The sequence below is a fragment of the Schistocerca nitens genome, chromosome 6 (genome assembly GCF_023898315.1).
Source record: "Schistocerca nitens isolate TAMUIC-IGC-003100 chromosome 6, iqSchNite1.1, whole genome shotgun sequence".
In the NCBI taxonomy this organism is placed as follows: domain Eukaryota; kingdom Metazoa; phylum Arthropoda; class Insecta; order Orthoptera; family Acrididae; genus Schistocerca; species Schistocerca nitens.
This window is the reverse complement of record NC_064619.1, coordinates 38,115,178-38,129,318: the sequence shown is the minus strand read 5'-3', so window position 1 is coordinate 38,129,318 and position 14,141 is coordinate 38,115,178. Positions and strand designations below refer to the sequence as shown.

Genomic DNA, 14,141 nt, shown 5'->3' with positions numbered 1-14,141 from the left:
TCATGAGTTCAGAAGTATTGGTCAGCCAGGCCATGCGCCATTGATCAACAGGTGATAGTCAGAAGGAGCAATGTCTGGAGAATACGGTGGGTGGGGTAGGACTTCCCATTAACGTTTCCAAGTACGTTTTGACCTCTTTTACAACGTGTGGTCGAGTGTTGTCATGCTGCAAAATCACTTTATAGTGCCTCTCGCTGTATTGCAGCTGTTTGTCTTTTAATGCTCTGCTCAAACGCATTAATTGCATTCGATAACGAGCACCTGTGATTGTTTCACTTGGTTTTAACACCTCTTAGTACACAACGCCAAGCTGGTCCCACCAAATCCAGAACATGATCTTGGAGCTGTGAATATTCGGTTTGGTCTTCGACATGGAAGCATGGCCAGTATATTACCATGAGTTTTTTGTTTATGGTTTTCGTAATGAACACATTTCTCGTCCCCGGTCACAGTGCGATGCAGAAATCCCTTCTGTTTTTGCCTCTGAAGCAACTGTTCACAAACACACAAACGCCGTTCAACATCTCTTGGTTTCAGCTTACACAGGACCCAAGTTTCTTGTTGCTGAATCATGTCCATAGCCTTGAGACATTTTGAAATGGCTTTCTGTGTCACTCCCACTAATCATGCCAATTCTTCTTGAGCTTGATGTTAGTCTTCACTCAGCAATGTCTCCAATTCTGCATCTTCGAAAACATTCTGTCTTGCATCACTATGCTAGTCAACGATGCTAAAATCACCGTTCTTGAAGCGTTGAAACCCCTCACAACACGTTCTTTCACTGATAGTGTCCTTACCATATGTACTTGAGAGCATTTGATGACACTCAGCTGCTATTTTCTTCATGCTGAAACAAACACATTTTCAATCAAGAACAACTGTATGGTGCAGAAACAAATCAACTAATATTTGAATGAGGTTATGTTGACCAAGGTCCAAGCTAACTACCTGACGTCTGTGATCTGTTTCTTTCGACCGCTGCTTACAGTTGTCGCCACTTATCGGCAAACGGCGGAAGCAAAGTTGTACAACTTGTATTAAAACTGATAAAAAGAAAGTCATACAAGTGTGGCAAACTCACAGTTATGTGGTTTGTAGATCATCTCTGTTTATTTTGGTGTCTTTTTGGAACTGTAAGATCAAAAAAATTAAGTGTCTTAATTAGAACAAAATAATGTTTTCGTTTAAAATGCACTTTTGAGGATGTACTGGTAATGCATTTGTTACGGGTGGGCACTCTGGGAGGCTGAATCCTACATGTCCGTCGTTCCTGAAATGTTGTTTTCCATTTTCAATTTCATCTTCTATATGAATTCCAGAACTCATAACTTCCAACATTCTCCATTAGGCCTGTGTATTATTTACACACACTTGAGGCATTAAAATTCATTGATGTGGTGCTAGAGTTTAGCTGAACAAAACTTTTTTAACTACACAGATGTTTTAAAACCGGAAAAATTTGAAACAGGAAAAGTAGCTGCCCTTTTCATGAAAGTACAGTGTCTCATATGAAATGCAGTATGTTTTCAAATTTCGGAAATAAATTGTCAATCATCTCTCTCTCTCTCTCTCTCTCTCTCTCTCTCTCTCTCTCTTTGTGTGTGTTGTAGGGGTGAGGATTCTGCTTTTTTGATGAATATGCAAACTGCTATATGTCACACAATAATTGATGGCTCACCACAGCATTTCCTCAAAAATAACCCCTGCACTGATCTGTCACTTCATAGTCTAGGCATGTAGACAAATTGAGAAAAACTGTATGCGCAACATACGATTTGCTGCAAAATATTGGTTTTGGAATCATACGACGACATAATTTTTGCTAACAAAAACAAATTTAAGTTACTGTTGCCTCAAAAAACTCAAAGGAGAAAGTTCTGGATGAAACTTAAAGTATTGTTTCATGATTAAATGCAACATTCTAAAGCCATTAGTTCATGAGAAATGACTCTGTTTTGTAGTGTGTCCAGCATTTATTGCTTCTGTCGCAAACTGATTGTTTAAACCATCAGATGATCATCAGAAGTGTAGCTTAAACGAACAGAGTTGTCTAAATGAATGCACTTCGAATACGATCGTGTCACATTATAATGAGCAGTATCCTCCAACTGTTCAAACTCGGTGTTGTACATCATAATGTGATATGGTTCAGTTTCTATGACATATATTTTAAAAATAAGTTACTTGCTATTTCTAGCACAGTATGTTTGCTAACCTCATTTATGTAAAAACATGTGACCTGGCAACCTGGAAAATCGTTATTTTAATCTGGAAATGACTGTGAATTTGAAAATTAAGAAATAATAAAAAAAAAAAATGCCCTGAGTATACCAGTGTAGTGGTGCCCAAGTGTGAATTCACTCTAGCAATCTCACAGAGAAGTGTAGCTGACTTGCGCAACAGCAAGAGCTGTCCAATTGTTTATCTGGAAATGTCCATAAAGATAACTTTATCGTCTGTGGAAGCATTTGTTACGATCAGAACACTGGATCAGTTGTCTTGCAGAGAGTGAGAGGAAGCTCATGTCCTCTCAGGCTGAAATTGATTGGCTGTCTGGTCTCATGTGATCTGTCAGCTAGAGTTTCTGTGGTTCACTTGCTGGTAGCATACTAGCCAGAGATAAACATAGTGACTCTTCTCGATTGTTCTGATATTCAGTTGCTACACATAGTGGAGTTACAAGTGAAATGATAATATTCGATGGAGTAGAAAACAATTGAAGTAGTGAAGATAACCTTTGGCCATACTTGAGTGTTAGGCATACATAAATGTGTCTGAACTTTTGGACCCCGAGTTTCTCTTGAGAGTTCCTTATGCAGGGCTGCAGATTGACTGGGCTTCATGACGACATGATGATTACTTAATGATACAGTAAACATAGCTGTTTAACATTAGTGATGTTTTCTTTCCTGGTAATTAAGTGGTACTTTTACCAATCAAGAAAACCAGCAGCCTTTTAAAAATGGTTGGTGCAAACATTCCAGTCTTTTCAAGACAGTTACAAACATACAGGCAAAGAGGATGCCTATGGTACTGCTACTCTGCCAAGTGATGTAACAGTTTGACAAATAACAGTTCTGTACCTGTGACAACACTTGTCATTTTCAAGAACTCCATAGCTGCTGTAGGTCTGTTGGCAGATTTTCCCAAATTATTGGGGCTGCTTCAGCATTTAAGGAAGATTAGGCAAGAAATTTTCCTGTTCCTAGTAAGTAGACACTTCTGAAAATGTTTTGTCCTTGTCAGGGTGTTAGTTGTGCCTGAAACACTCATGTTTTCCTCGGGTATTTTTGAAGTGTCACAGAAAACTTAACAGTCGTTTGTACTGTTACAAAATGTCATGGTACTGAGTTCTTGAAAGTTGACAGAAATATTAAACCACACAGCAGGCCAATTTTGAGTCACTGTCACCCGTTCCTGAATATTTAATTTTCAAATCTAAATCTAACTACACAATGTTTTCTGCTTCCCTAACTACATGGATTCAGAGACCAGCATGTCATTGACAAAACAAACACTTATGCAAATTGGCATTCAGCAATTTAAATGGTGAATATTATTATTATTATTATTATTAATGGTATCATAAAAACAATTTCAGAATGGTCAGAGGAGGAGAACACCTGGTGGAAGTTACTTGTTCTTACTGAAAATGGACAATGGCGTAACACAGGAGAAGAAACAAAAAATTCTCATGGATAATGGTAAAGATCCTTGGAAGAAGCTTAAGAAGATTCGGAAGAAACGGAAGTTTATTAAGAAGACCTTGTCATCAGGTATGTTGTAAATAATTATATTCAGATAGATAATATCAGGTATTTTCTGGTTTCATGTGGTGAAAATCATGAGATAGCAGTATGAAAATATTCAAATGAAACCAAAATGGCTAGTGTATTGTCTATTTCTTCAGTTAGATAAAAATATATAAAGTATATAACTGGTTGCATAAGTTCAACATAAAAGCTTTGGCCAGATTTCGACACTACAAAGGGTAGCTTCTTCATAAGGAAGTCACCGTAACATCAAAATTTTAAACATACATGATGAGCTCATCATCAATTTTAATGTGGTGTAATTTATGTGACTTCCTTCAATATCACCAAGGGTATCTTCTTCAGAAGGAAGTCACATAAATTACATGACATTAAAATTATAAACATATATGATGATCTCATCATCAATTTTAATGTTGTGTAACTTCCTTCTGAAGCAGATACCCTTAGTGATATTGAAACCTGGTCAAGGTTTTTACATTAAACTTTTGCAACCAGTTGGCTGTACACTTTGTACAGGGTGAGTCAAAAGTCACAGTACACCAGGTTATGTCAAAAACCTTGCAGGAATTGGGGAAACCTGAATATTCCTGTGAGGTATGGGTGAGGTGATCGGTCTTTTATGGTACATACCAGCTATGGCCACCATCTTGAAATTAGCCATCTTCAGTGTTTTTTATATTTTTTAATTAATTAATTTATTTTTTGAGTGGAAATGGGGTCGTGTGATATACCAGATAACATCAGCATTTCCTGACGAGTTCATTCCCGTAAACAAATTCAAAGTAGCAGTTATGGTTCAAAAGTTACAACACATTTTGGTTGGAATTACAGGCTGGACTGTTCTCAATTAAACGACGGTCCTTTTGTGTGTTCAGCATTGTGTCGGTCAACGCGCATTTGAAAGTGCTGAATCTAATCATCAAGCGCAAGGAGAAGGATTTCCGCAAAAATGCTGGCGCACACTTCTTCAGTGTTTGCTCGAGATGATGTCTGTGTCTTAGTTTCTCTGCAGAGTTACTTTAAATGACCTCACAGATAAAAGTCAAATAGTATGAGATCAGGTGTCTGGGAGACCATTCCACAGAACCACATCGGCCAATCCAATGACCAGGAAATTGACCATCTGACCGCTGACGAACAACTGCTCCCTAGTGTGGTGGAGCCCCATCCTGTTTGAAGTGAGAGGGAAAGCTGCCATCTTCATTAGAAGTAAGGGAACCACCTCTTGTTGCAACATTTCCAGGTAGTGTTGAGCATTTAGGTTCTTGTGAATGAAAATGCGTCCAATTACCCAAGTACCCCACATTCCACACCATAAACTTTACATTGCCATCTACCATGGAAGATTTCCATCCAGGGTGGATTCTTGTCACTCCTGTATCTGTGGTTGTGACAATGGACTTCTCCACCGTCAAAAAAGTTTGCCTCATCACTGAACAAGATGCTTTGCACAAAACAGGGATCTTGTTGAACTTGCTTTAGGGCCTATGTGAAAACTGTGTACGTCTGTGTGGGTCATCCTCCAGTAGGTGATAGAGTTGCTGAATCTTGAATGTATGCCATTGATAAGCATGAATGATTCATACGCTCAGTGACTGGCTGATTCCATATTCTGCTGACAAACTTCATATGCGGTGGTTGCGGTCTGGCCTCTTCGTGATGGTTCCAAAACCATTGTTGAGGTTGTCTTGTCAGTAGCACTTTTTGGATAGCCAATCTGTGCCTTGCCAGCCACAGTCCCAGTTTCTCAGAATTTGGAAATTGAGTACCTGACAGTGCTGTGTGGAACTGCAGGTCTTTCTGGGTGCTGATTGGTTAAATCTGCTGCTGTGACAAGGAACCTCTGTTCTCCAGTCATCAAAATGAGCTCAGTTCTCTGCTCCTTGGTCAAAGCCATCTTCAGTTACCTGCAACAAAACAAATGTTGTAACTTTGGAACCATAACTGCTACTTTGAATCTGTTTACAGGAATGAAATTGTCAGAAAATGCTTCTGTAATTTTATGTATCACACCAGGGTGTATACAAGCCGGGAGATCTGGGAAAACCAAAGGAATTTTTTCATCCGGGAGAAAACCGGGAAAAACCCGGGAATTTTTTAGAATTCCGGGCATTTTTCCTTGTTTTAGTTTGCAGTTTGTAACATTGACTGGTAAGAACCAATACTCTAACAAAGGATATTACTGTATTTAGCTAGTGCAGCAATAAAACATGAAAGAGAGAAAACATGAAAATAAAACTAAGTTGCCAAGGAAATGCATCATATACAGCAACAAAACAAAGTGCTCACACATGCGTCTGCCAACAGCAAAACGTGTCAGCGGCTGTAGGAAGACTATGCAATGCTTCATAACAACAAATTGCCTCCGATGAGCGTGACGTCACAACTTAATACATTAGATATGTTTGAGCAGTTGCGAGCGAGCGCATGCGCAGTTGAGTCGTGTTTGAGTAGTACCTTCTCCCGCTTCTAGCTAAAGAAGTGTGGCAGTTAGCTGTATAAGCAATAGGGGCAAGCACCCAGATGCTAACCGGAAAAAAAATTTTACTGGCGCGCCTAAGCTGTCAGATTCACGCATATGCAACAGGCCTGGATATAGGGGTCGAGGGACAAACCAGGATATCTGCCCCGGGCAGCAATTTCAGTTGTGTGTGTGTGTGTGGGGGGGGGGGAAGACCTTGTTTCACAAAGCGCCTAGCATCCAGCACACGTCGGTCTATCGATTATTCATATGATTTTGAAACACATCCCTGTTCAGGGTGTATACGGCCCGGGAGATCCGGGAAAAACCCGGGAATTTTTTCATCCGGGAAAAACCCAGGAATTTTTTAGAATTCCGGGATTTTTCATTGTGTTTGATTTTAGTTAAAGTTTTGTAGGTTTCACGTGTAAGATCTGATACGCTGACAACTTTAGTCCACTACTGCTGAATAATACTGCAGCAATGAAACATAAATCAGAGAATAACACCAAAATAAAAGTTTAGTTGCATAGAAAATGGGTAATTTACACAATGCACAGACCAGAGTACCGACACCAAAAAGTGTCAAAGGCTTTAGGTCGAAGATTATGCAGTACGTCCGTAACAACTAACGTGCATTCGATGTGCATGACGTCACAATTGTTTACATTTCTAACAGATCACCAGAAAATATTACGAATAGTGGCTTGAGATGCGTTACTTTCAAAGTAAATTTCCACGCAAGATGATTTATGTTACGTGTGAGAATGTGCAGTGAATTTCTTAAATCACAGGGCATTATAACTCTCATTCAAAACGTAACACTTTGAGGATCAGCCATTTTAAAATGTCGGGCCCAGAAGATAAGTCATTTATGCCACTATTTAAAATGTTACCGGCACATTTGTATTTGATATGACTTAATGTGTAACACACGCTAAAAAAAAGACCGAGCTTCAAGTTAGTTTTCATATTTAATGTTGTTCTTTCATGGATAAAAAATTATGCAATAGATGGCAAAAAGTGTAATTGACCTTCAAAAGAATGTGCATAATGTGTTACTGAGCAATGTCACAAATCTCTTCATGCCAGAACACTTTGACTTTTCTATGCAACTGATAATCATTTTGGCACGATTTTAATTGCCAAATTAGAGCCTGTTAGTAGGCCTACGGACTTCCTATCACTGTAGGACTAATAACAGTGGATGCCAATAGACGATGCAATTCTTGTTTGTACATACAGTTCTACTGACTAGTTAACCGGTGTAGAAATGCACTTTGCTGAGTTGAGCGAGCTCGGCCTATCTTTTAAACGTACGCGCCGCGGCCTGTCTTTCTCGTAGGCCTCGTGCTCTGAATAATTCCCGTCATTCGCTAGCGAGATCACGTGACATGAGCTGTGACTGGCTGACAAAAGTGCATCGCTCAACACAATCTCTATTTTAGAGTTTCGGAAGCTACCGTGCTGTAATTTGTGTATATACTTTCGCAATACGAAAATAAACTCTGTGCATATTGTCTCGCATCAAACAACTTTCCAAACGCATTGTTTTTCCTTGATTTCGTTTCCTAAAGTGCTGGGACGTCCTCCGCCGGTATAAGACGTTTACGATTCAAAGGACTGATAGGTTTTACAGCTCCGAGGGAAAGTATACTGTTACTTAACACAGATGAATTTCACCCGCTTTATAGGTAATTTCATCCGGGAGAAATTGTGTTTTTAACCCTGAAATCCGGGAAAAATCCGGTAATTTTTTTTTTTTTTCTTGTCCACGTAGACACCCTGCTGTTGAATAACAGGTAAGAAAGATTACGTACTATCTTCTCAGTGTAACCAAGAAAATGAAATTTTGGCAGAAAATTTTTTGCCAGAATGCTACACTGGTAATGGCCAGTTGTGCAGTCTCCGGCTAGAAGCCGCTAAAGTTCTATTCTGGGAGTAGCATGCAAAACACGTTGTACCAACACGGTAATAACGCCCAACCGGAGAATAAACGTGGGGGAACTAAACCAGTGATTGTGGCAGGGTTAGTCAAGTTAACCGGAGAATAAGTTTTAGCCCTGGCAGGAACAGTTAGAGAATTAGTGATGACAAGATTGTTTGTTAGCACGAGAAAGGAGAAGAAGCTGGGACATCACACAAATTATGGAAAAATATGACGATTCCAAATTTCTATAAAAAATTTGTACTACTACTTTTCGATCTCATGCTTCAGAAGTCAGAGCGTATGAATGAAATGTGAAACTATTTCCTAACATGAAACTTTTTGCTTGTAGTAGGCCTAATAGGCATTTGATATTGGTACTTCGTGATTATATTCTGTCGTGTTATAAAAATGAGCATTTGTGCCAAAACAGTGGCGGTGAGTGTTACAATTGCTGCAATATTAGACAGACCTATATCTACATCTACATCCACATACATACTCCGCAATCCACCACACGATGCGTCGCGGTGGGTACCTCGTACCACAACTAGCATCTTCTCTCCCTGTTCCACTTCCAAACAGAACGAGGGAAAAATGACTGCTTATATGCCTCTGTACGAGCCCTAATCTCTCTTATCTTATCTTTGTGGTCTTTCCGCGAAATGTAAGTTGGCGGCAGTATATAATTGTACTGCAGTCAGCCTCAAATGCTGGTTCTCTAAATTTCTTCAGTAGCGATTCACGAAAAGAACGCCTCCTTTCCTCTAGAGACTCCCACCCGAGTTCCTGAAGCATTTCCGTAACACTCGAGTGATGATCAAACCTACCACTAACAAATCTAGCAGCCCGCCTCTGAATTGCTTCTATGTCCTCCCTCAATCCGACCTGATAGGGATCCCAAACGCTCGAGCAGTACTCAAGAATAGGTCGTATTAGTGTTTTATAAGCGGTCTCCTTTACAGATGAACCACATCTTCCCAAAATTGTACCAATGAACCGAAGACAAATATCCGCCTTCCCCACAAATGCCATTACATGCTTGTCCCACTTCATATCGCTCTGCAATGTTACGGCCATATCGCTGTGCAATGTTACGGCCAAATATTTAATCGACGTGACTGTGTCAAGTGCTACACTACTAATGGAGTATCAAACATTACAGGATTCTTTTTCCTATTCATCTGCATTAATTTACATTTATCTATATTTAGAGTTAGCTGCCATTCTTTACACCAATCACAAATCCTGTCCAAGTTATCTTGTATCCTCCTACAGTCACTCAACGACGACACGTTCCCGTACACCACAGCATCATCAGAAAACAGCCGCACATTGCTATCCACCCTATCCAAAAGATCATTTATGTAGATAGAAAACAACAGCGGACCTACCACACTTCCCTGGGGCACTCCAGATAATATCCTCACCTCCGATGAACACTCACCATCGAGGACAACGTACTGGGTTCTATTACTTAAGAAGTCTTCGAGCCACTCACATACTTGGGAACCAATTCCATATGCTTGTACCTTAGTTAGGAGTCTGCAGTGGGGCACCGAGTCAAACGCTTTCCGGAAGTCAAGGAATATGGCGTCCGTCTGATACCCTTCATCCATGGTTCGCAAGATATCATGTGAAAAAAGGGCGAATTGCGTTTCGCAGGAGCGATGATTTCTAAAGCCGTGCTGGTGCATGGACAGCATCTTCTCTGTCTCAAGGAAATTCATTATATTCAAACTGAGACTATGTTCGAGAATCCTGCAACAAACTGATGTTAAGGATATTGGTCTGTAATTTTGAGGATCCCGACCTTCTACCCTTTTATTTACAGGCGTCACCTGTGCTTTTTTCCAGTCGCTCGGGACTTTACGTTGGGCAAGAGATTCGCGATAAATGCAAGCTAAGTAAGTAGCCAATGCAGTAAAGTACTCTCTGTAAAACCGAATTGGAATCCCATCAGGACCTGGCGATTTATTTATTTTCAACCCATTCAGCTGCTTCACAATCCCAGGGATGTCTATCACTATGTACTCCATACGGGAATCTGTACGAGACTCAAATGGTGGTATGTTTGTACGATCCTCCTGCGTGAAAGATTTCTCAAATGCTAAATTTAAAATTTCAGCTTTCGTTTTGCTGTCTTCCGTTGCCAGGCCAGACTGATCAGTGAGTGACTGGATGGAAGCCTTTGACCCGCTTACCGATTTTACGAAGACCAGAATTTCCTTGGGTTTTCAGCAAGATCTGTTGCTAAGGTATGACGGTGGTAGTGGTTGAATGCTTCGCGCATCACTCTTTTTACAGCAGCACGAATCTCTAATAACTTTTGCCTGTCCTCATTCTCCCTATCTTTCTTGTACCGCGAGTGCTACTGTCTTTGCTTCCTGAGCATTCTCCGAATTGCGCTGTTAAACCATGGTGGGTCTTTTCCGTCCGTAACCCACTTTTTCGGCACATACTTGTCCAATGTGTGATTTACAATGTGTTTAAAATTTGCCCATAATTCTTCCACGTCCATTGTGCCGGAAGTAAATGAAGTTGATTCATTTACTAAGTGGGATGCTAACAACTGCTTATCTGCTCTTTCTAGTAAGAATACTCTCCTAGCCTTCTTGACCGACTTTTTAACTTTCGTAACCATAGTCGTAATGACAACATCATGGTCACTAATCTCTGTCTTAACACTGACACCGTCGATGAGGTCTGATCTGTTCGTGGCTACCAGATCTAAAATATTTCCATTACACGTTGGCTGTCGATTTAGCTGCTCAAGACAGTTTCCGGATAATGTGTTCAAAAGTAATTCACACGGCGGCTTGTCTGTACCACCTGTAATGAATCCATAGACATCCCAGTCTATACTAGGTAGGTTGTAGTCGCCTCCGACTAATATAGTATGATCCGGGTACTTCTGCGATACAGAATGCAGACTCCAGTTGAATGATTCTAGAACTGTCACGGTGGAACCTGGTGGCCTGTAATAACACTCATCAATTAACTTTATTTCCCCTAGCCCTGTTAAACATGTCCAGATAACTTGACAATCACACTCTACTTTGACCTCAGTAGACACAATATTTTTGTCAACTGCAATGAAGACACCACCTCCTACGGTGTCTAATCTGTCTTTCCGATACACGTTCCAACCCTCACTAAATATTTCAGAACTTCCTATCTCAGGGTTCAGCCAGGTCTCAGTCCCGAGAATAATTTGTGCGCCACACGCTTCCTGGAGGGCAGTAAATTCAGGAACTTTATTCCGAACACTCTGAAAATTTACTGCTAATATCTTGATAGCTGAAGTGTCTTTACACTGAGCGCGTCCTGATTTCCCTGCTTGCACGTCGATTGGTGAGTGTTCATCAGTACACCTCGCACTACTGCCTAGCCTAAAAAAACCACATCTGCACGCCACAAGTACTCAGCTACCCGAGTAGCCACTTCCTTTGTGTAGTGCAACCCTGACCTATCTAGGGGCGTCCTACAATTCCCCACCCAATAGCGCAAGTCTAGAAATCTGCAGCCAGGACCGTCACAGAGTCGACGAAGCCTCTGGTTGAGACCCTCCACTCGGCTCCAAACCAAAGGACCCCGATCCACTCTGGGAACGATGCTGCAAATAGAGAGCTCTGCTTGCACCCTGCGTGCGAGGCCAGCGGTCTTCACCAAATCCGCCAGCCACCTGTACGAACTGAGGATCGCCTCAGAACCCAAGCGACAGGCATCATTGGTGCCGACGTGAGCAACTACTTGATGACGACTGCACTCCATACACTCGATAGCCGCAGGCAAGGCCGCCTCCACATCTTGGATGAGGCCCCCCAGCAGACAAACCGAGTGCACGTTGGATTTCTTTCCAGCCCTGTACGCTATTTCCCTAAGGGACTCCATCACCCACCTAACGTTAGAGCTCCCAATAACCAGCAAGCCTTTGCCCCCATGTGCCTGCTCGGCCCCTGCTGAAGGAGCGGCCACCTGCCCACTGACAGGATGAACGGGCGATGCCAGCCGGCCAGCCTCCACATTGGCTCTCTGCCTCGAGCGACGCGAACGCGTTGCAGTCTGCCACTCATCCTGAGGTGAGGGCGGCCCCAACGCGCCGGGTACACTAGGAGGTGCCTCGGCGGCTGAGTCAGCGGACGCAGCAAGCGACACCTGGGGTGTCTCAAGTGACGCGCCAGACCCTCCGCCGTTGCTGCACCTCGAGACAGCAGCCTGAAGGCGGCTGACCGTGGCCAACAGCACGCTCAGCTGCTCGCGAACCGCGGCTAGTTCCTCCTGCGCCCCCACGCAGCACGCACACGCCCTATCCATCCTACTGCTAATATCTAACGACTCCGTGAATTTATACTCTACGGCTATCAATAAGCAGTATTATTCCTCTCAAATACGGGAATAAGCAAGGATTTTATGTAATTAAATATGCAAGCACACAAACACTCAGAAAGAAATTAAGACTCAAACTACAAAACAAATATGAAAGCTAAATATGCGACTCGCTATTGCACTGCTGCTGCACTGATCTTCACCAGCGTGTTATCTAGCAGACAGTGACAAAATACACGTAATCAGCTCGAGAAAGCACATCAGTCTTGGGTACTATTCAAAGGTATTAATAGCTTTTTCAGTATTAGCCGACGACATTTGGTTTTTTCACGTAGCAAAAACTTTAACAAACTTTGATGAGCTAATGGATTCTTTCCCAAAAGGAAAGCACTCCATGTAAAGCTGTACTAAGGTTAGTGAGAAAAGCAATGCTAGGATATAAGATTGAAGAAATATGTACTGTCTTGCTTGTCTATTGTCTTTACTGGTTTTATGTATCCTATATTTAATTCTATTTCACACAAAACATCAAGTTATTAGCTAACAGGCAATTAAGACTGCAAATTTTCTGAAGAGTTCCTGCTCTCCCGGTTACAAATAATCCCATCCAGTATTTATTGCGAGTTTTTTTTAAACAGGGGCAGATTGTCAAACTGGCCAACTGGGAGCAGGAGAGGCACCACAGGACATTTTAATTTCCACTGTCCTGAATACAGTTTGATGGCACCCATTAGAAAATGTTACACATTTGAGTTCCACAGAGTGAAATACAGTGACGTGCGATAGAAGAATGCTGTGTGAAGAGGCGTGGCACTGCACTTTGGCACATTTAAGACCATACATTTCCTCAAACGCATACGTTTTACGTATCAGACTCTTCAGAAAGATGTGTGCTACAAAATGGACATATTTTTGAAAAGTAGATTTTTAAAATTTTTGGCGTCCTGCCTCAAACGCTCTAGGGAGGAGGGGCACCACTATCTAATATTGCCCTGGTTCGGAAATACTGTAGATCCGTCGCTGATCCAGAGAGCAGTATTAAGTTGTAATGGGGAGGTGGGTAGTCTCACGTGACCCGTGTTTACGTTTAGTGAATTTGCTGTTTCCTTTTCGTTTATTGCTCAAATGAAAACAAAACAAATTTCTGTTGTCGGGAGCTATCAAGTCAATTAAAATACATTTACGTAATTACGGAAGGCTAAAATATGTTATTAGTTTCAGATTTTATTTTATGTTCCCTTTCTGACAGTCAAGCATTAATTGCCTTGCAGAACAATGAAGTTATTTTTGTCAATTTGCTAAAGAAATTTGGTTTTAATTAATCTTTTCCGTTGAGCCAGCCAATTTATTTGAAACGGAGCGTTCAGTTCCACACTATTGGCCAGTTTCAACTGTTGGCTGCATTTCAAGTGCACGTTTTCATCTTCTAGCACATATGGCATTATGCCATAATAAAGAACCAAACATGAGATAATACAGTACTGGTGCTTCAAGAAAATTTACATCCGAATCTGGACATACGAATGTGCTCTTTCAGCCGAATTATGCATTTTAGTATGGCTCACGAAATTCCTGTGCTCTTCTTTTATGGCATTATGTAAGATCTTTTAATGTTTTACACGTACAAACATACGGGCTTCCTGCCTAG

The 14,141-nt window shown here is 41.4% G+C and overlaps 1 protein-coding gene across 1 annotated transcript in view; it reads left to right on the top strand.

Moving 5' to 3' along the window:
* LOC126262887 (phosphorylated adapter RNA export protein) overlaps nt 1–14,141 on the top strand; it is a 115,633-nt gene that overhangs the window by 82,321 nt on the left and 19,171 nt on the right. Inside the window, exon 5 of the mRNA XM_049959768.1 lies at nt 3,602–3,776. Coding sequence (XP_049815725.1) covers nt 3,602–3,776 — 175 coding nt within the window. The remainder of the gene's footprint in view (nt 1–3,601; nt 3,777–14,141) is intronic.